The sequence below is a fragment of the Clinocottus analis genome, unplaced genomic scaffold (genome assembly GCF_023055335.1).
Source record: "Clinocottus analis isolate CAN_PGR_092001 unplaced genomic scaffold, fCliAna1.0.p SCAF_6, whole genome shotgun sequence".
Taxonomy (NCBI): Eukaryota; Metazoa; Chordata; class Actinopteri; order Perciformes; family Cottidae; genus Clinocottus; species Clinocottus analis.
Genome location: NW_027176218.1, coordinates 20570532 through 20593520, shown reverse-complemented (window position 1 = coordinate 20593520; position 22989 = coordinate 20570532). Strand labels below are relative to the sequence as shown.

Here is a 22989-nt window from a genome sequence, read left to right as displayed (position 1 = left end):
CTACCATCGCCTCCCCTTCCCAAAACAAATATACAACAAGGCAATTTGATGCACAAAAAGAAAAGAAAATCATAAAAGCAACCAAAACCCAGCATCAACAACTGGCTGTTAAATGTTTTCAGTGGCAGATAATGTTGTAGAAACATGTGCTTAGTCTTACTATCCCACCTTCTCTGACCTTCAACTCTCTCACATACATCCACTCACTCACACACAAACGCATATCCACTTGCATTAATTGAGCAATGTAAAGACTATAAATAAGGAAACAAAAAGACAACAAACACAAAAAAACATATACATAACAATGAATGATACCAACAACAACAATATATATATATATATATATATATATATATATATATATATATATATATATATATATATATATATATATATATATATATATAAATAGTAGGGCTGCAGGCTGCTAATATGTGCTACCAATGAGGCTAGTTAAAACAGGGCACTGGTACATTTCTTTGACTGTCACAAGTACTGCCTCTCACTCGTCTCTCTGGCTGCTCCTCTTATCCTCCAGTCTGTAATTAATATGATGAAACGCTTTAATCAAGCTATGATCGTCTGTCATTTTAACTAGATCTGATTCAATTAGAGCGAGGAGCAGTGGGAACGATGGCAAAGAGGATGGGTTTGTTCGGATGGTAGGAGGAGACGAAAGAGAGAGAAAAGAGGCGGAGGGCTTTTTCTGACCTCAAATTGAATTACCATATTTCTGCCCCTCTTGTGTGTACCGATGCATTACACAATACACACACACATGTTAGTTCTACTGTTACTGGCAGTGGGCGTTGTGCTGCTGGGTGTGTTTTCGTTGAGAAGCCTCACTGTTGTCAGCTCAATTGCTATTACTGGCAGTCAGGCAGCGTGTGGGAGACTGCAGTGTTCCTGTACTGGGTGTAACCCATCAACCTACCTACCATTATACCCATCACATGTGGAACTGAGTTCACTTCACTTTGGCTTCACTCCTCTCTGGCAGTAGTTTGTCTAGTGTACTACAAACCACAAAATTACAACTTATACATAAGAGGGGTCATTCCAAGCTTATGAAGGCATGCGGTAAATCACTTTCTTATTTGGAAAAGGTCCATCTAGTCCAAGACATACAGTTTATGAACTATTTGTTTCTTTATATTCCAGTTTACTTGTTTTGTTGCTTAAGAGTTTCGGCTTTACCGTAATCCTCAGAAGGTCTTGGTTTGATGTGGCAACACACTGAATTGCGGTGTCTCTGGCGTTCCCTCTCCACGAAGCTAACGATCTGTAATAAGCCAGCACTTACAGACCAGAACCATCTATCTGAACATCCCATACCTTTTAAAAACGGTTTAATTTCCCGATCAAGCCAGCATAATTACAGAAGAGAGACCGGGAATCATTGCCAATGTCCGCAATGGGCCCGAAAAAAGGACAAGGGCAGATCAGAATGAGATTGAATTAAGTTTGACATCAACAAATGTGTATGTTTATTGCATGTCCCACTGTGTAAGATGGTTCAGAATACTATTGGACCTAAAACCACTATTCTAAATGTAGAAAACGGTTCTCTCACATTTGTCAACTTTTCCCCCAGACTGCCCAAAGATTGCACGGGGTGACAGCTAAAGACATCTCAAATGGCCCCCACAATGCAAAGCAATGATCACACTCAAGGCCTTGATGAGGATGTGCACAGTTATAATGCACGCAGTGATACATCCAAAGGAATAAGAAGAAAACTGCCACAGTTTATAAGCTCCCACATTGTTCATCCATTAGGGATTAGAGAGACCGACCGAGCCTTTCAAACACAGAAAAAGAAAAGTAAAGGTTGAAAAAATATGAGGAGCTTGGAACAGTAAGTCAGCTGTTAACAATGTCTACTAATAGATATAGAACCACTTAATGGACTACGAAGAGGAGCAGAACCAAGAAACAGGCCCCACAATACAAACCGACCACAGCTAATTAGCTCCCAGGCTTCAGAGGGGTCTGATATCCAAGCATAAATAATGAGAAGAAAAACTTGAATTATGTACACAATACTACAACACGTATTTAAAAAAAACAGTGTGTTGAAATAGTGCACAGTTTCATCAGTATTGCCCCACAAGAGGAGTGAGAAGACACTGTCTCCTGTGTGTCTACGTGTGCATTGATTCACGGCCGTCTCTCTCTGTCCATCAGGCTGTTTGATGTGGGAGGTCAGAGGTCGGAGAGGAAGAAGTGGATCCACTGTTTTGAGGATGTCACAGCGATCATTTTCTGTGTGGCGCTCAGCGGATACGACCAGGTGCTGCATGAGGACGAGACCACGGTAAGGACAGATGTTCACATGTGCATATTCTCTCTCTCTCGGTTTCCTCTCTCCCGGTCTCACTAATGCCGTTTCGCTTAACGGTCTCATGTCCTATTTCTAAATATTGGAACATTTTTAAAGGATACTAAACAAGATCGCATCAGTAATGTTATTTTATACATTCAGGATGTGCAACAGCATGGGTAATAGTCCCCTAATACAATCTGACACAGGCTATATAGCAGCTAGTTTAAAGATAGAGTGGAAGCTTGTTCTATATGTAGAGAGGGTGTTTAACATGACACTAAACACACAGCTTAAGACAGGAAGGAATACATGCCTGTGGAGCTGAATGATGAGCTGCTAAATACATTAAGATGGAGGTTTTTGAATCTGAATTTCTCTTAAATTCTGTGGCGTTTCCTCAGGAAAAATATAAGAGAAGACATAGAGGAGTTATTTTTAAACTATGCAAATCCTTCTTCCTTACGCTGACACTGCAAACCAAGTTGCATTCTGGCCAAAGCAAGTTATCTGTTTCAAATAATGGGAAAGTCCTGTATGGTCAACAAAGTTTCTCTAAAGTCAGATCATGTTGACTGTAAATTCATTTATCATATGAGATATACAGTCGCAGTAGAAGTCCTCCATGATGTTTTATGCAATGTCTGTATATACCTTACTTACATAGCGTTAAATAGCTTTATTACAAAAGTAAAAAAAGACACACAGATATTATATTATTTCAAGAATACGGTGAGCATACAGCATTATTTATAATTTTTTTAAAAAACCCTAACATTGAAGGACTTTGTGTGTTGTTGTACAGAGTGGGATCACAATATACGTCTGTAGACCTTCCTGTTATTTGGTGAATGTAAGACTTTGGACAAGGTCAGTCACAAGAGAGTCGCTCAGTGTTTCCTCAACAAGAAGCCACTCCCCGTCATGTGGCTGTAAATCGGATGTACAGTTTTGTAACCTACAACAAATAAGCTGATTTGAATGCACGGCGCTCGCTGCTATTTATAAAGCCTGAAGTGTGTCCTCTGAGGTTTCCAGGCTAGGAAACTGTGCTCTGTAGCTGCTCTATTTATGCAGATGTCATCAAGCCTCCCCCTGAGCTGGGAGCACCAGAAGAACGTCAGAAGAAGAGAGGAAAAAGCCATCACGAGACTCACAAACAGCTCCCGTGTGTGTGTGTGTCGTGTACCTGAGTCCATTTTAAATGGTGTGTGTTCCAAACGTAGGCGACGTAAAGTCACGGTGAGACTTTGAGTGTGGCTGCTGTCTCGTTTGAGAGGAGAACATTTCTCTTAAAATTCTTAAAACGGTAGTTAAACATACCGTGAGCACTTTAGCTCTCATGTTGTAAATCAAACATTGTATTGCATTACAGGTAAGACAAACATCTACTTTTTTTTTGTGAAATACTTAAAAAGGTAATCACATGGTCACCTTTAAAAAGTGAAAACAAAAGTAAATAGCATTGTCTGATTTCTGTTTCTTTGACGTTCAAGATTATCCCGATATTGGAAATTCAACACAATCCACTCATTGCAAGTTTTTTTTATTGTAATCCGCGGTGCCATCGCATATCGTTCCTTCCTGTCTGCTACCAGACAGAGGACGTGATTCAGAAAATAAAAAGTAGTCGTGCAGAAAAGATATTTTACAATCAGACATAAAGATACAACCCCTTATCAGTAATGGGAGTGATAAAGTTATGCATGCGTCTCCTCTAAGTAGTTTATTAAAATCACTGATTTGCTATCAAACTCTGGAAAGAAGTTAAAAGTATTCTTAGTAGACTAGCCTCTTAGTAAGATAACGTCTTTATAATCCATATTTCTAATAATATTTTTTTAAACTATTATTATTATTATTTTGAGGCATAATTTAGAGGCTATATTTAGCAAAAAACCATATAAATATACGTATAATAATGTTTGGGCTGAAGAGTTCTCGGATATCTGTTGAAGTCGGGTGAGTACAACTTGCACAGAGAAGTCAGGGAGTCATATTTTAACATCAGTAAGAGTAAGAAACACATCATAACAACACCCAACTCCCATGAACATCATTAACTTTCATTAATATCACATAAAAATGTAAATGCCGGTGACACGATCATGTCGATGTGTGAAGGTATGACGGAAAGCCAGGAGGGACAATACAGCTTATGATCATCAATTATTACATCACATGTTTCACTACTTCCCAGTTGTATTATTCCTAATAATATAACTAATTTAATTGATGTGACCTGGACCTGCGTAAAATAAATGGATGTATTAACCAATTAATTGATTAAAGTCGTTGATAAAATTGCCCATTATGAGTCAATGAGCTTCCTAGACGCTACTCTGAGCGGTGTTTGCTAGCATCCACTGTCTCAACAATCACACTTTTAGTATAACTTTGCATAAGGAATATCACGCCTTTGTCCAGCAAAAGAAAACATTCAAGACTTGTGTAAATTACAATTACAACTTATTCCTTCTGAAGCTTTTCTTTTTTTTTAAAAACTGAATTCAATGTTGTTATTTTTTTACTGGATACCATGGTATTTGCAGTACCTGTATGATATTTAATGAGGTCCCAGAACAGGTTTTCTGTTTTGTTTGTGTTTATTTAAGCCTCTACGGTGGCGACAGCTGTGGCCAAAGGCTTCATGTTTTCTACGCAGCTTTATTCAAGACCATTGTCTTTTCTTTTTTTTTTTTGAGGATTCATTGATCTCAGGTTCAGATTTTGTAATGCCTCCAATTTAAAACCCTGTCCTCACACTCCGAGCTAAAGTTAACTGTGCGCAAAGCTGACGTTAGCTGACTCTGTAAATGAAGCACTTTCAGCCAGAGTGTGTTTAGTTTAAGTGCTGAAGGGAACTGTGAGACAAAATTATAGTCTCAGCGATTAGATAATATGGGCCGACCACAGACGTGGGCCGCCATTGTTACCTCCTCGTGGCTCACTCTCTGTGTGCAGCTGTCAACAAGCGAGCTGCCGTGGACGGTTCCCGGCATCCTTGTCAGCGTGTACGGCAAAATAAAAAAGTTGTTTCCAGTAATAATAACCAGGATAGTTGTTATCATAAAACATAAAAACTGGAATGTCATTCCAAAAGTCGTAAAGAAAGCAAGAGCAACAAGCCACATGATGAAGCCTTGGTGGGCGGAAGTGCATGAACCCGGTTCCTCCACCCAGCAAAAGCACCCACTACAAAGCACGGATCGTTTAGCTGGCACCTGGCATTCTTTTGGTCCAGGTTTGTGCAGAGGCAAGTGCTTTTACGAGTGTGAGAAGGTGATTTTGAGAGAAAGAAAGAGGGTCATGCTCTCAAAATGAAAGACCACGATCTTGAACGATAAAAAAAAAAGCTGCTTTTAATGTTGCCCGTCCGGTTTATTCTCATGAACAAGATATCTAAACGTTTAGGCTGTATACATGTATCGAGACATCAAAGTGCTTCATGGACACAAACACACACGGTACACTACTTCTGCTTTCTAATTCCCTTCGTTCTACTGCTTGCATTGTGTTTTTTTTTCCTCTGCCTCTCTTTGTTTGGTTTCTGTGAAAACACACAGACATCAGCCTATGTAATGGCAGCTGCTCTGGGGGAACACTGTCTGGAAAATGTCCTTTCCTTCTGCCTCTGAACACTTTCTTTTCAGCAGTAGGGGTGTGTATGTTGTATACAGTATGTGTGTTTGGGGGGGGTGACGTCATATGGGAAGTAGGCCGTGGGTGGGTGAGCGGGTCCCTCGCATTTCCTGTTCCTGCTCTAAACTACGTCCTGCAGCATCTCTGGCTCTATACTCCGTCCTGCAGCATCTCTGACTCCTGTCACTCTCGCCATCGACTGTCCTCTCTTACCAATCAGCAGTCAGATCTTCCACAGACGCTCCGCCCACAGACAGGTATGAAACCTCCCAGTAGGTTGATGCACTTATCATGAGTTGAAAGCTGTGCATCTCCGTTTGTGAATCATTAAGTTAAATTGTCTGTCTTTTTTTTTGTTTTACAGTTAACGTTTATTGCATGCTATTTATTGATTTATTGTCTGACTGTCTGTCTGAGCACTTTATTTATATACCAAGTTAAAGCCCTTCTCTTCTGTCATGCTTAGTTTATCTTAGTTTATCTACTTATTCTACATGATTGAGGGGCGACTGTGGCTCTGTGGTTGGCATGCCCGTCGTTTAATCAGAGGATTGATGGTTTGTTCCCCGGCTCCGCTAGTCCACGTTGAGCAAGACACTCAGCCCCTAATTTTTCTCCGTTGCTGTGTCTACGGTGTATAGAGCAAAAATGTAAGTCGCTTTGGATAAAAGCGTCAGCTAAATGCAATGTAGTAATATGCCACGCTTCGAGTTTACTCTATTTTGATTGGGTGACGGGTCCCATCAGTCTCTGTTTCTGCCCTCCTTAAGAGTAATATTAACAGTTAGTTTACTTTTCACTTACAGATTTTATTAGCAAACAGAATTGTGATTTCTGGTGAGGATTAGTCAAGGTAGACGGATTTATGAAGCATTCTACCAGTGCTAACAAGCCAAAGCTCCCATGATCTACTTACATGGGAACATGCATGATGATGGAATACATATAAGATACTTCAAATCTTTTTTGAAGCTATGTTTTAGCAGCATTTAAAATGCAGCTCTCACAGTGTTTTTAACGTAGGACTTAACTATTGTTTATAATACAACATTAACGCTGTATACACCCTGTGGAGCTTTCACTGTTTGTATTTTGTTTACATTTAACGTTTGTCACGGGGAGACATTGTGCGCATCAGGCCTACGAGACCTGTTTAATCAACTACCTTCGAAGATATTTGCAAAAAGCTCATTTAAATGTGCTTTGTTTGCACCAGAGTGCTTTGTCTTCCTCCCTCCCTTCATCGGTACATGAAGCACATTGGTGCTACAACCTTTATACTTCATTACCTCCACAAACTGTTGCTGCCTCCTACAGATTACATGAACATTTCCTAACGGTGAGCAGGTTATTTCCTCCAGGAAATGCAACAGAAAAGCTAATGCACTCAACACTGACACCGACTTTTCTTCTTTTAGTGCCGCTAATGGTCAAGAACTCCACATGGCACCTTTACGCTGTCATTTATTCACTCCCAGCTAAATCGCTAGAAGTGCATGGCTTTGTTTAACTCAGCTGCAACACCCAGCTTACTAATAACTGTTGTTGCCGATGTGTCGATTTACAAACACACACAGATACACACACTCAACATGCAGCAGGAAACGTTGTGTCGGAAGAAAAGAGGAACTTTTCAGTGCTTCTGTTCTGCTTTCTCGTTTTAATTTACCCAGTTCCTCTTTGTGTTTTAAGGGTTGTGTATGTAGTGTGTGTTCTTGATTCTGCTACGTGTGTGCATGTGTTTTCTGAACACATTTGCACAAATTATGTGCGCTTGTCTGGTTGTTTTGTGTGTCTGTATGTGTGTGCGTTTTTATCTACTATGATCATGCAGAAGATTGTGTTTTAAAGCCTTTTTAACCCTCGCTAATGTCTCTTTTACAGAACCGCATGCACGAGTCTTTGAAGCTGTTTGAGTCCATCTGTAACAACAAGTGGTTTAAGGAAACCTCTATCATTCTCTTCCTGAACAAGAAGGACATCTTTGAAAGCAAGATCATCAAGTCTCCACTGTCCATCTGCTTCCCTGAGTACACTGGTACATATCAATGCACTTGATATGCATATGTTATTATTAGTTCATACTCTGTACTGCATTATTGTATGAACACTAGTCTGCGATGTGCTGAGGAAGAGATTCCCCCAAAGAGTTTGAACGTTTTCACACTGAACCCAACTCTAGTGATTAAATGACATTAACCCTTTTAAAAAATATATTCCTTCAAATGAACCTGTTGATCTGATCTCAGTGATCTGTGGAAAGGATTACTTATTCATACATGCCCTCTATCGACCTCACACCCTTTCAAATTACAGTTGTAATAGTTACAAACATAGTATTTGTAACATATTGGGGCCCAGCAAAATGGCCATAAAAGGAAACATTTTACTAAGTTTTGACAAGATTGGGGGACAATTCACGATGATAATGGATATTTTCCGACAAAGTCAGTCCCAGCTGCTTCAACTAAAAGGAGCACAGACATCAGCAATAGTCATGTCACAGTTGCGGTTCAGGTAGACACAAACTAAGTGGTCATATTAGTGTGTGGAGACTTCAAACCATTAGATTCACTTTAAGATAGTCGGAGCATCCAACTACCTGGAGTCATGAAAGTCCTGAAAACTTCATGTAATATTGTAACTATTCATGTCTCAGCTTGCAAGACTGACTGACTCAAGACAGTTTGCGTTAATTTAAGACTAAAAGTAATCTTAAAATGTAAATGTACAGAACGTAAACATTGGACATATTCATATATCATCCAGCTCTACATCAATACCAAACACAAACCAGCTGGCTTAATCATTCACTGTTATTAGACTTTATAGCATCCCAGACTTTATCTAGTATAAATGTGTCTAAATGTTATGAGATTTGAGAAAACAATCCTAGATGAAAGATAAATAGGGTGAATTTGGCGGCAGATCCACAGAGCGCCAGAAAAGTTAAACGTACAGTCGCTCTGAAAGTTACATATAAAAAGTTGTGTGAAGAAAGATGAGCAGAAGTTTGAGGGTAACGGAGAAGATTTAGGCTCAGACTGAAACGTCGAACGAGCAAATGAGTGAAAGAGTTAATGAAATCGTGACGGAGAGGAGCTGGAGTGTGTTCGTCTAGATGCAAGAGCGATAAGACAACAAAGTGGGGAAACAACAAGAGAAAGCCGGAGAGAGAGCAAGAGTGTGAGAAAATTAGGAGAAAAAAAATGCACAAAGCAACACTGTGGGAAAGCGAGATGGAGAGAAACCAAAACAGCAAGACTGTGAGAAAGAGAGAATTAGAATTCCAAACCTGTTTCCTCTCCTCTTGTTCTCCTCTCCTCGTCCTTTTTCATGGCCAGACTTTGAGCCAATTCTGATGAAGTTGCCGCCGAAGCAGACAGAAAAACCACAGTGCGACTCGCGGCTCACAGCCAAGTAGATGTCCAAAATTACTCCAATCATTGAGATCAGACTCATTTCAACAGTGTTATAACACATTAAGGCTCCTGATTGAATCCGCTGCGTGGCAAATGTTTTGCATTACAAGCAGAATTAATCACAGTTTATAATGGACTTGAACCCAAAGGTCATGCGTTAGATTTGGCACTACTGTGACATTGATCCGTTTGCAGAATCACGGCTCCATCCTTTTGGCTGTAGGACCTAACGTGTCACAGTCATGGGCTGTTCCTCTGTGAAAACTATGATTCCTTGGCAGTATTAAAAAAAAACGACTTTGTCTACAAAAGCAAGATGCGCCGCCTTCTGCACACCTCAGCGAATATGTGCCGAGCTAGAAAGCCAAAGGTTGTGTTTTCATAGAATATCAGAAAGTATCGCCAAAATGTTGAATGTACTGTATGTTAGGGATACACAGGTCCACATGACAACTGCTTTTAAGCCTTCCCCTACTCCCACGATGTGTCATCTTTCTCTGTGTGCCTCTATCCTCAGGTCCAGACACTTATCTGGAGGGAATAGACTACATTAAGTCTCAGTACGAGAGCAAGAACAAGTCATCCAGCAAAGAAGTCTACTCCCATGTGACCTGCGCTACGGACACCAACAACATCCAGTTTGTCTTTGACGCAGTCACTGATGTCATCATAGCAAATAACCTGCGGGGGTGTGGCCTGTACTGACGGAGACGTTCAATGTTTGACAGATGTTTGACTTGTGTTTACCGGACCAGTTTGTCGCACGTGTTATGCGTGGCCCTTATCAGTGCCGTCATCATATGATAGCCAGTCAAAGCAGGGGACACATGCTGAGTTATTGATGTCACCGTACGGCTTTACCGTAGGGCTCGACTCTCTATTAATGTATTGGTTGGTTGAGTGGGTTGATTGGGACTTTTTGGACTATATTTACCAATTTGACTTCCTCCTTAAGCATTTGAATTGTACCAAAATGTTAAATATTTTTGCCAGTGTGCTGCAGAAATCCTGCACAATGGCTCCTGTCGACTCTCCAGGGACACAAGGTTCCTGTGGCTTGTTCGTACATGCAGCAGCGCCTTACTCAAAGAACTGATGCTGGAGGAGTGATTCCCATTATACCACAGTATTTTTTTAATCATTTCAATTAAAGTTGCCAATCTTCTTTCCTTTAGAGTTGTGCCTTATATACACAAAGGGCCAATGTGGAAGTGAATATATAAGAGTGCTGTTTAACTAGTCAGGGTCAAGCTCAGTTCATTCAGTTTACATCAGAAAGTCATCTGCTAAACTAAAAAGCGTTTCTATATATGTTGAGTGAAATAGTGTTTGTGCGCGCCTTCCTTCATCATGTTGTTGTTGTTGTGTGTTTTGTTTTTGTTTTGTTTTCTGATGACAGTCCTGCTCTTGCGTAGCCGCTGCATCTGACTGCATTGTTGCACTATTGATGAGCTCCAAAATAATCAGTATTTATTCAGTAGGACACCATGAAGTCAATGATCATAATCATGAATACTGTAAGAAAAGATGAAGCAGTCATTGTGAAAATGATTAGACTAAATCAAACTCAACTCAATATGAAGTGTATGTTATTTTCACAATAAAACGTGTTATTTGTGTTTGTAGTAGCAGTTGCTGAGCCTGCTGAGAGGCTTGGACCACAGGATGTGAGAGAGGGCAAGGCAAAAGAAACCACGCGGCTCTATTTGCATGGGACTAGGATTACGCTCACACTGGATGATATCAAGGCTCTGCGTAAAAGCAAAAATACAAACACAAATCATTTCATGCCGATCCGCACAGGACTAAATTGACGAGATATGTTGACAAATTGCGAACATTTTCCTGGGGTTAACATCACAGATAACCTCCACCATTATTATAAATGACAGAGGTCCCCAGTAGCGCTTTACACAATCATTATGTGAAAAGATATACTTAAAAAAAAAAGAAACTTTCAAATAATAATAATAGATCATGATAATACTTTCAGTTTTAATTATTTGTTAGCTCATTTCAAATTTAATTTGAATGTTCTGTATTTTGTCATAGTTATATTTATTATATTATTCATACTAATATGAGTTAAAACAATGTCTTATCCATTTTACAGTTCCATATCAAACAGGGTGACGCTTGCTAACGTAAAGATTAAACAAGTAGGACGACCCTCTTCTGGCCTTAAAGAAACAGTCAGATGTGCATTTTGGATTGATGGCACATAAAGCCATCGCGTGTAGGATTTCTCGCTTAATAGTTTCTTTTTTTAGCTAATAAAAAGCTAAATTGTTCTTGGCAATAGCCAATGGGTTTCCAGATTGCATTTTAGCCTTTCTTTTTGGTATTAGAGGTACAGCATTACGCTGGTTTAAGTCGTATTTATCAGATCGGGTTTGTATACGTAAATGAATGAAGCCTAAATGACCACTGCCGTTCCTTATGGGGTTCCACAAGGTTCTGTGCTTGGACCAATTTTTTTTCCACATACGTATTTTTATGTCACATGACATCTATTATTTCTGTCCATCCGGGGAGAGGATCCTCCTCTGTTGCTCTCCATCAGGTTTCTTCCCCTTTTTTCCCTGTGAAAGGGTTTTTACTATCTTTATTTGGGGAGTTTTTCCTGATCCGATGTGAGGTCCTGGGACATGGATGTCATGTGTACAGATTGTAAAGCCCTCTGAGACAAATCTTGTATTTGTGATTTTGGGCTATACAAAATAAATTGAATTGACCTGCATGTAGCCAAAGCCTGCTGGCATGTGACTGGTCAATACCACCCGACTGCAAACAAACACCATATCTCTTCTGAAACCAAAATCTTAGCTTCTCGGTTCACATGCAGTCTTTTTTATAGACATTGTGGTTTTAGCAATGGTTGCTTGTCATCTTTTCTAAAACTACCCAGCGAGTTGATGCATCTGAACCTTTTTTTTTGTTCCATGACGCAAAGGAAGAGTGTCACTAGTGTTTTTTTCAGTGGATACATTTGAGAGTAAATATGTTTTGATCTCTGTAGAAAAAGGTTATTAAAATAGTTTCTTTGTTATGTAATATAATGTTTTCAATCTAAGTTAGAAGAGGCAAGCAGGATGTTTTTGTTTTTTTTTGTGGAATATTTCCTAATATAGTGTGGAAGTCGCTATTTATTCTTTTCGGATTGATATTTCATGCCCTCGTGTTTCAGCATTCATGCGTCACAATAAATCAGCTACAAGTGGTCGTGTTCTGACTCAACAGATGATGATGAGTCAAAGTAAGCGTTCACTCTGAAGGGCCCAAGGACCACATCCATTGCGTGGGGCTGCACGGTATAATATCTTTATCGTCCACCTCTCTGCCTTCAATAAGCCAGAGGTGAGCTTTGAAAGATTGTGTGCTCGTGGGTACGTCTAGTCCTCTGGGATTAGATTGCCAACCTCGCTACTATTGTTTCAACCCCGTTCTTTTGCTTTCTGCTGAGCGAGATGCCTTTCGGCTGGATACTCTCGTCCCAGAGCTGCTGGACGAGGTTTGATGTAGTGCGCGCCTAAGCTGAAATGAAAAGCGGTGTGTGCATTTTGTGGGAACAGTTCAGAATTTGAGCTTTGATAAAAGAGATGCGTATGATACTAGGAAAATATCAAATATCAGCTTTTTTTCTGTTGGATCCACTTAGCTTAGTGTGTTTGCAGCTTCACTGGTAGGAGTGCTCTCTGACGAACGCAGGTAGCCGGCTTCATTTATTCATGAGCAGGGCATTCGCTTCATTCCCACCACACTCAAAATAGCGAAGGCCCTTCTGCTTAAAGCTATGATTATTTCTTTTAAACAGGTAGATGATGTCATCAGCTCTTCCCACTGCATCTGTGCAAAGTTTCCCTAATTAGAGCGCTGCCTGAGGCTGTTGATCAACCTGCTTTGTGTGTGTGTGTGTGTGTGTGTGTGTATTCATGACCAATTTTATATACTGTAGTTACCTACACGTGTGTCTGTTGATAGCACAGAAAAGGTCAGTGTGTGTGTGTGTGTGTGTGCGTGTGTGTGTATGTGTGTGTGTGTGTATGTGTGTGGGTGTGTGCGTGCATGTGTGTGTATTGCGTGAGAGACAACATCAGCCCATGGGGGGGCTTGTGGTGGAATCAGTATCTGTGGATTAATTACCCAGAAGGCACCTGTCTACCCTTTCCACACATAGGCCCTCATCAGACACACTCACACACTGAAGAAATAAACACACCCATGAGACTTCAAAATGTCACCTTACTTGCCCGTGCAAAATAATATCACCAAATCCAACCCAAGAGCCTCGGATGTTTTCTGGTTCGTTTGCCCAACATGAAGCTGCTGCTGGAAGCTTTGAGTCGGACGTATTACACGTATTACACAATAGGAAAGTGAAATGGTCCTAGTGCATCGCCTTTGGTCATGTGACTTTAATTTAACATAAAACATCCAACGCTGTTGTCCTGAAACTTTGTCAAAATAAGTCCTGTTGCAGCAGAAGTGAACTTAAAGGGCCTTACTGTGTTTTAAAATGAATTCAATATTAAATAATAGCCTCCTAAAGGCTGTAGCGAAGGAGAGATTTGTGGGTAATGTAGTCTCAGGTCATGCTGGAGAGGGTTTATGGGTAATACTTTCTTTGTTTTCAAGTGGATGAGTCTGACGTGAATTATACAACACGTGGTTCGTTCAGCTGCAACGCTCCGATGACATCAGCGCAGAAACGTTCGCTCCATGTGCCGCTCAACGCCTGAGCGACATAAACTATTTCTGAAGCCCCACAACAACGGCAGCCAAACAGTTTGATCCCATGACATGTAAAGTAGCTTCCGTGGTGTCTTTTTGCTGACTTATTTATGCTTAAAGTTTTGCCTGAAAATGCTTTTTGGGTGGTCCAAGAATATGTTCAGCTCCCACTTGCGCCTCTGCAGACCAGGGGGAACCTGGGAGAGGAGTCAGGAAGCTGCAGGTCACATGACCTTAATGAAGGAGTAGGATTAAGGAGGCAGAGGGTGAGCTATTGTGTTCGTCATGCTCTCATCTCTCACTGTTGTCGCCATTTCACCCTCCAACGTGCACATCATTTAACTCTCTCAATGCCAACAACGTCCTGTCTGTGCAGATCACATGCAACACATCTCCAGTCCTGTTTATCGTGGTTCTGCGGGTACATGTGTGTGTGTGTGTGTGTGTGTGTGTAGTGTATCTTCCTGAGCGCTGTAAGTAAAATGTATCTGCTGTGTCCTTCCTCACTGCTGTGATAATTTATTAAAAGTTGTATTTATGCAAAAGATAAACAACAATAAAGCACCACATGAGTAAACTTGATATGTGTGATTTATTTTTTCTGACCTAATTTGCATTTGCAGAATATTTATGATGGAAATACTGTGTCTTGAACTTGTATCGTTTTCTCGTTTTCACAAACTGGGGATTGTATATTTTTAAACGTTTGAAAGAATTTCCTTAAACTGTTTCTTGTTGCTGTGAACAAAGCAAACGTTGCGATCTTTGTCTGACTGCATAATATCCATTTACTCCAAATTTAATTAAAGATGAACAAGCAATAACTGTGCAGGAAAGTGTTATCCTTCTATCTTCTCTCCTTTCTCTTTTGCTAATGAGGGGTGTGAAATTATTGCTCTCTATTTCTTTGTGTAATAATATGCAACGTGTTTGGCTCATTTGTGTCGAGTTTAAAATGTGACCGTGACAATGATGTTTCCCTTTTTTCCTCTTCTCTCTCTATCATCATTCATTCACTTTTCATTCTCGCCTTTCCTCTTCCCCCCCTCTCTCTCACACGTTTCTTCTTTCCTCTCTCCGTTTAACCCTCTCTTTCTCTTCATTTCACCCGTTCCCTTTAATCTCTTTCCTCGTCCATCTTCTTTAATTTATTTTTTTTACGCCATCTTGCAAACCCATTTCTTTCTTTCCCTCTTCTCCTGTCCTCCTCCGCAGAATCGCATGCACGAGTCTCTGATGCTGTTCGACTCGATCTGCAACAACAAGTTCTTCATCGACACCTCCATCATCCTCTTCCTCAACAAGAAGGATCTGTTTGCAGAGAAGATCAAGAAGTCTGCGCTCAGCATCTGCTTCCCCGAATACACAGGTAGAACAAAAACAATGAAAGAAATAACACTTTTCCTGAGAGCAATGGATGAGAAATAGCAGCTCTCTCCAAACCCAACACAACCAAACTTGACAGGTGCACAAAATTGATTTCTTCACAAACACAAAAAGCTGCAAACCAGTGACACTGAATCCAATTACACAAGATGGAAATAGAGCTAAATGGACTGATCAATGGGCCGCGCTATAAAATGAGAAGACCACGACAGCTTCTTGAACGTGATAAAAAGGTCAAAAAGGCAGTTCACGTGCAGACGAGTGCAGAACCGCACCACTTTCTACAAAATACTACTTTGAAATCAATCATTTGTTTGGAAATATGCTTCTTCACTTGGGATGAGAAGATTGATACCACCCTCATGCCTGTTCGTTAGGTATGTGGCTGGATGCCGCAGCCGGTTAGCCTAGCTTAGCATAAAGACTGGGAACAGATGGAAACTGCTAGCCTGACTCTGTCCAAAGATAACAGAATACAATACCAGTGCCTGTGTTCGTCTTCTACTCATATTGTCTATTTGGTTTAATCCAAACAACAGTAGAACATGAACAATTCTAACAAAATGTCCAGCACATAATTCTCTTTTATAGAAATTGTCATATTTACACTGTTTCTTTAAACAGGGATTTAATGAACGAAGCATAACAGATTTGGTTAACTGACCCAACTGGCTGTATGAGGCAGGGTTAGAAGAGGAGCACAAATATATCTGATCTTACTGAAACGAAACATAGAGCCTTTCTCAAACCTCTCTGGTGTTTTGGAGCCATTGAAAGTTATTGAATTGTTCTGCAGGAACAATCTGGACATTAACTGTTCCTGAGTTTCGTAGAGATGTGGCAGTATTACTCAAAGCAGCTGCATCGAGCCCGTTAGCAGCACCGAAACCTGACGTGGCCTGAACCGTACATCCTTCATTTCAAAAGAGAAATACACACAAAAAGATGTGTTTAAGAGCATCGGCAAGACGGACTGAGTGAGGTTCAAGTACAAGCTTGTGAGAGGAGGAAAAAACGAAAAGGAGGCCCGTTTCTTCCTCATGTGGCGGTGAGAGTCTGATGTAGCCATGGCAGTGAAAAGGAAGAGATTGGTAGTCGGAAAGCAGGAGACAGTCACGCATGGCCGGCCATGAAGAGAGAGGAGAGGACATGGCAAGTGGGAGCTGTCTCCTGCTCTCTTAACACACACACACACACACACACACACACACACATGCAGGTCTCCCTTTTCATTTCTGGCTCCCATGCTTTTTTAGTTTCTAACTGCCTTGATAATCACAGTAAGTCTACCTGACACCTGACATGTGGCATCTGCTCCCCCCTCCCCCCCCCCCCCCCCATGTGTTGCAGCAGCTGTTTTTATGGTGAAATGTTTAGCTCACGTGCTAACTAATCAATATGGGGATGCAGGTTTTTAAGTTAGCAGTATTAACATACATAATGCATTTGTAATATATAAGCATATGTATTATAAATATGTTTGAGGGAGTGTCTTTTAACAATTCGGTCTCCCTCTTCTCTCTCCAGGACCCAACACCTACGACGACGCAGCAGCTTACATCCAAGCACAGTTCGAGAGCAAGAACCGCTCTCCAAATAAGGAAATCTACTGTCACATGACCTGCGCCACGGATACTGGGAACATCCAGGTGGTGTTTGACGCTGTGACCGACATCATCATCGCCAACAACCTCCGAGGGTGCGGCTTGTATTGAGCCCGCCCCGCCCGCTTGCCCCGCCCCGTAATGTCCTCCCCCTTTTGTCCCCTCTTCTCTCTCGCCCCTCCTCTCCTCCTCCCACTTCGTTCCTGTTCCTTTGACACTGCTGTGGAAATGATGATGACGATGATGATTCTGCTGATTATTTAAGGAAAGAAAAATGCAACTAGGTACATATTAATAATGAGGATAATTTAAAAAAAATAGACATATATATATATAAATATATATATAACATGTTTTTAGTTCTTGTCTGTTCTCCTCACGCTCCGGCTTCTCCTCCTGATGGTCTTTGGGTCTTTGGCCTGCTGCCAAGCAAACAAATTTGTTTTAATAGAAAACACGAAACCTGAAGCCTTGAAAACTTCTTGAACAAAGTCAATGAAAGCCTGCATTCCCCGTCCTCCTCTCTTTTTCTTTCTCAGCTGTGTCTTTTGTTGTTAACAAACAAACAAAACCTGTACTTTTCTTTGGCAGACTTTTTTTTTTCTATTATTGCTATAAATATGACTTATGTTTCATTTGTGTCGATCGTGTGTATATTTATTACATGAGTATCAGTCTGTACACTGATTTTTATTCACATTATGCCTCACCTTGACACATTTCATGTGTGTCTTATTTTGTTTTGTTTTTTTTGCGATTAGTGATTATGTAATAACATTTTTTGCGGAAATATGTGAAAATGTCGATAGCACTAAAAAAAAAATCACGGGACAGGTCGGGGGGAAAAAAACCTTTAAAAAAAAAACTCAAGACCCGTTGAAACTGACAACACTTATTTTAACATCAGTCTTTTGTTTACATTAGCCGAAACATTTCAAGATGTTTGTTGTCAATTTCCTTTTAGTTTTTTACGCTACGTTGAATCATTTCACTCCCCGCAATCCGCTTTTCATTAACAGGAAGTGAGGCTTCCTCTTTTCCCCAAACCCGGCCTTAGCCATTGGCCAATTTCCAGTTGTGCCCGAGCCTGAGAGCCAATAGGAAATGTGCTAAATGTCCTATCAGTGCCATATAACAGAGGTACTGAACTGTAAATTGCTACGCATTTAGAAGCAAGAGCACAACGTTATAACTCTTATCTTCCTCACTGTTATAACCTACTAACATTCTTCATGCAAGGAAACTCAGTCCTGGTTTGATAATGGTTGATTAATTGTGTTAATTTATTTATTGATTGATCACCTGTCCTACACATGCTACTCTCTTTCTCTCTTCATTCAAACACCACCACCATGCCTTTACTTCTCTCTCCTCCAATCATCCTTCTTTCTGTTTCGCCTTCTTTCTGCATGGCTCCCTGCCGTCCTGATTTCGGGGGCTAAAGGGCCTCTTCCTCTCTTTCCAGTCCTTTCTCTCCCTTCCTCCTCTCCTCTCCTCCCATTCCTCCTAAAACCCTGACACAGATAGCATGAGATACTTTGTATAAAGAGACCAGTTAATTCATAAAAAAAAAGAATTTTAAAAAGGTTCACATAGATGCTGTTGAAATAATAACTTTAAAAAAATCATTTCAATAAAAATAGCAAAAGATGAATGAAAAAAAGACGGAGAAAAAAACACAAAAAAAGAGTTTAGGAGGTGGATAGCGGCAACAGAAGGAGAGCAATGATTGGTTCATGGATAGGATGGGGCGGAGTCAAATACAAAAATATGCGAGTCAACGTTTTTGGAGGGTTGAAAGGTCATGCGGCTCGGAAGAAGAAGTGTAGATGTCGGGATTCTTGCAGAAACACGTAGAATTAAAACGGTCAAAAAGGACCAAAAAAAATCTACGCCTAAAATAATTAATAAAACCAACGAGCGTGGGTATTTCAACAATGAGAACAACAACGATCGTTATGATCCTGTAATATTCCAAAAAAAGATAATATTCTCGTGCTTTGTAGCTACAAATCATTGTTTTCTCTATATCCCTTTTTTAAAATAAAGACGTTTCGCAGATTGTTCCAATTTTGACAGCGAGCTGATTTGGAACCACGACGCTCTCTCATGTGTTGTAGTGACGCTCTGGACGCTCTGGACTGTGCCCCGGGCCCTCTCCTGGTACCGTTTTGCCTGTTTCCCTGCATCAGAACCGTGTCCTCACTTTAGCCTGACTCAGAACGATTAAATATAATATTATAACAATATCTATTTTTATTATTTAGGAGAAGAAAAAAAAAATGAACCACTTTTTTTGGGGAGAGCACGTTTCTCGCTGCGTCCGCTAGTTAGGGACGCCGCATGTTCACACATCCACGCTGTAAAAAATCATGCTCCTTTCTTCTACTTCTTCTCTGTCTCTTTTCAGTTTGACACACACCTTCCAGGTCTACAATGAAAAGCACAGTTCTCACATCACACACACACACACATTTGCTCGCACTTACACATCCACACATACACACACACAATGAGTAGATTTGGAAATTTGTTATTCGTTCATACCTAATCTATGTTACCTCTCATTGATCTATCTATCCATCTATCTATATTGACCTCTCTTTCTTGCCTTCTTGATTTCTAGTTTTGAAAAGAGAAAACAACTGTGTATAATGACATGATATACCTGTTTCTTTTGGCATTCTGTTCCTGATACCTTCATTATTTCTTTTTTAAATATGTTTACCTCTTTGTTCTGTTCTTTACCCAGTGAATGCTTTTTTTTCTGTGCAGCTCTCTCTCTCTCTCTCTCTCTCTCTCTCTCTCTCTCTCTCTCTCTCTCTCTCTCTCTCTCTCTCTCTCTCTCTCTCTCTCTCTCTCTCTCCCTCCCCCATCTACTCCTCTTTAGTGAATGGTTGTTATTTCATGTGGGATGTCCGTGCTGGAAAAACCAATCGAATGTAGTGTTTACATTAAAAAGCCACTGTTTTCATGACTACAAAAAAAAAAACCTCTCATCACTGTGTCCGTGTGTGTTTTCCTACCGGGCAGAGACCCGCGTTCAGTTTGTGAAAGTCGACTGTTGAAGTTAAAACCCGCAGATTTAAACACGTTCTCTGAAATAGGTCGATGCCGGTCTCACGGCTTGCAGGATTATTTGAACACCTGGTAAAGCGCTTAGTCATACAGCTCGCTGGCACCCAAAAAAAGTCACCACACCTCTGTAAACAGCTTTCCAACTGAGATGGAGAACTCTTTGGACGACTGGAAATAAAACCAGTAGCATAGCTGAAATGAAAGCAGCGTATTATTGGTGCATGGTGTTGATCTTTTTTAATTGCATTTTAATAAGCTCTTCCTCTGTTTACAGCCGGGCGTCCTATAGCCAGCAGCAGTCACAGAGGGAGAAGATGTAATAAATCAGAGACAGAACTTAGAATTAAGTTAGTAAAATCTCTCTCTCTCTCTATATAACTGTGGCAACAATGAACTCAACTCAACAACCAGCGATAGCAGAGAGAGAAAGTCAGTCTGTCGGTCTCTTTGGTCTCGACCCGAATATCTTAAGCTCTTGAGTGGATTACATTGATTTGAGATACAATGTGTCCTAACGACTTTGGCGAGTACCTTCCTTTTCTCCCGGCGTCACCATGAGGTGGAGATTTATTTTTTGGAGTTGAATATCTTGACGACCTTTGGATGGATTGCAATGGAGGACGGTGCATTACCTGTAATAACTGATTCCCGTGACTGTTCATGTAGCAGCAGCATCAGGTTATATATTGAATTGGTCCAATACTTTTACGAACATGCTTTATGACCAAATAATGTAATAAGGGAGCTTGTACAGCCTCTACTCATTGCTGGCAATTTGTCCCAGTTGCAACAAAAAGATGTCCCCTGCGGTCCAAAAAGCTTTTACTCAATGACGTAGCCTTGGGAAAGAGGGGACTGTGAAACTGTTCACAGGAAACCTTTTTATTCATGAGACCTTCCCGGGCCCTAGCCAAGCTATATTCTTATCTGAATAAAGTAAATCTGATGTGAAGTCTGCGGGCCGAGTAACGCAGTGAGGGAAACACTGAGGCTCGTGTGCCGCAGAATGCAGAAGCCTCAAAAACTTTCACGATGTTTCGCTCAACAAACATTTTTCACCGAAGTGAGTGACGCCACGTTTCAGTCCAGCTTGCAGTTCAAATAACTGCAACACGAACATCATTCCCATCAGCTGTACTTCATGTGCAACGCGAATCATCGAATGTTCACATTATCTGATCCGACACCAGCATGTTAGCACGCTGATTTTAGCATTCAGCTCAAACTAAATGCAGTCTAACCGAGCTGCTAGCATAGATAGAGATGCTTAGCCTTGTTAACAAATCACTAGTTCAACCACATGTGCTTCATTTTGTTGTTACTCAGCAGGTGTTGTGGGTCTGTTGGACCCGCTGTATTTTGTTTTTTTAATTCAATTTTAGGTTAAAATACTCAACAGATGTTTTCTTCATCCCAATTAAAAGTAATATAAACAGCAAATATGGTTAATAATGTAATTCAGGTACTTTGGAACTATAATTTCCACTCTTTTATTACCAGAACACCCTGTATGTAGGATAAATGTGTAGGGGGGCTCCCGGTGTGCAGTCGATGAAAATTTTGTCTGATATATGTTCTTTGCAGAAAATGAGCCAATGCCAATAAGTCTGAGTTTGAAAAAATCATATTATTTTTGTTTTGGTCTTGTAGACCCGAACACCATACAAGGGTTGATTATTGACTTCTGGATATATTGATTAGAGAATGTTCAGACGTGCTGTCAGAAACATTTCAAACAGGAGAGACTTGTTGAGAAGTGAACAATAATTTAAGAGACAATGACAACTGACAGCAGCAGCGAGGAGAAACTATTTAAAAGTCTGACAGCGACGACGGGATTGGCTTCAGGAAACTGTGCAGCACCTGATTGGTGAATTTAAAGCGGACGCCCCCCCCAATCAGCAGATTAGAGACTGAGATTAAGAATGAAAAAGAGTGTAGAGAGTCTTCTGATGGCTGCTGGTCGACCTGCGTCACCCTGCACGGTGCACACTCGATGCTCTTTGTGAGTAAACTGTTGTCCTCATGAGAAGGATCTTCTGACTGAAAAGAATTAATTCCAATTATGGGATTCTGTATTTAAGGGGATGTGTTTTCACATAGACACACACACACGCACACACACACACACACATGCGATTCACAGGCGATAACGGAGAGACACAAACATGTTGCTTCCTGTCCTCTCCGCAGTTGATCCCCACTGGGAGGAAGTCGTGATGTGGTTTCAGAAACAAACAAACGTACTTTTCCATCGCGCTCTCATACCCTTTTAAGTCTCTCTCTCACACACACACACACACACAGACACGCACACTCTCTAAAATGCCAACTTCAACTCAGCCACGCTGAAACAAAGCCAAACAAAAAACAAAGCACAGCGGCGACATTAAGAATATTGAGTCTACCGTCTGGCTGTTGGCTTTACGCCATCTAAATTCTTCTGAACACATAAACTGTCAACATGCAATGGGATTCTCTCTCTCATCCTCTATTGGTATTACGCACATGGTCCAGGCTATCTGTTCACTTCTTCACGTCATGCTGATTTCATCAGTGCTGATATGCGTGTAGTGTGGACACACACTCTGTCACGTCAGTACACTAAAGCAGAGTACTCCTGCAGACACACTCCTCGCAGGATAACACACACGCAGGCTTCTTATCAAGGCGTATTTCAACTACACTACAGGGCCTATTGACATAAAACATCACACACTCATACGCAGATCATAAAGAACCCCCGCCGTGGCAGATAGAATAGTAAATGTGAGTTGGAGTGATAGTGGGCCGAGAGGCA

At 40.8% G+C, this 22989-nt stretch overlaps 1 protein-coding gene across 2 annotated transcripts in view; it reads left to right on the top strand.

Moving 5' to 3' along the window:
- Positions 1–19377, top strand: part of gnao1a (guanine nucleotide binding protein (G protein), alpha activating activity polypeptide O, a) — an 81748-nt gene extending 62371 nt beyond the window's left edge. The window contains exons 6-8 of one of the 2 annotated variants that reach the window (XM_068603402.1): positions 2191–2320; positions 15337–15490; positions 17035–19377. In XM_068603402.1, coding sequence (XP_068459503.1) covers positions 2191–2320; positions 15337–15490; positions 17035–17222 — 472 coding nt within the window. In that variant the 3' untranslated portion in view covers positions 17223–19377. Of the gene's footprint in view, positions 1–2190; positions 2321–7852; positions 8007–9907; positions 11318–15336; positions 15491–17034 lie in introns of those variants that run through there. The other variant, XM_068603403.1, reaches the window with a different exon arrangement.
- Positions 19378–22989: the final 3612 nt, after the last annotated feature.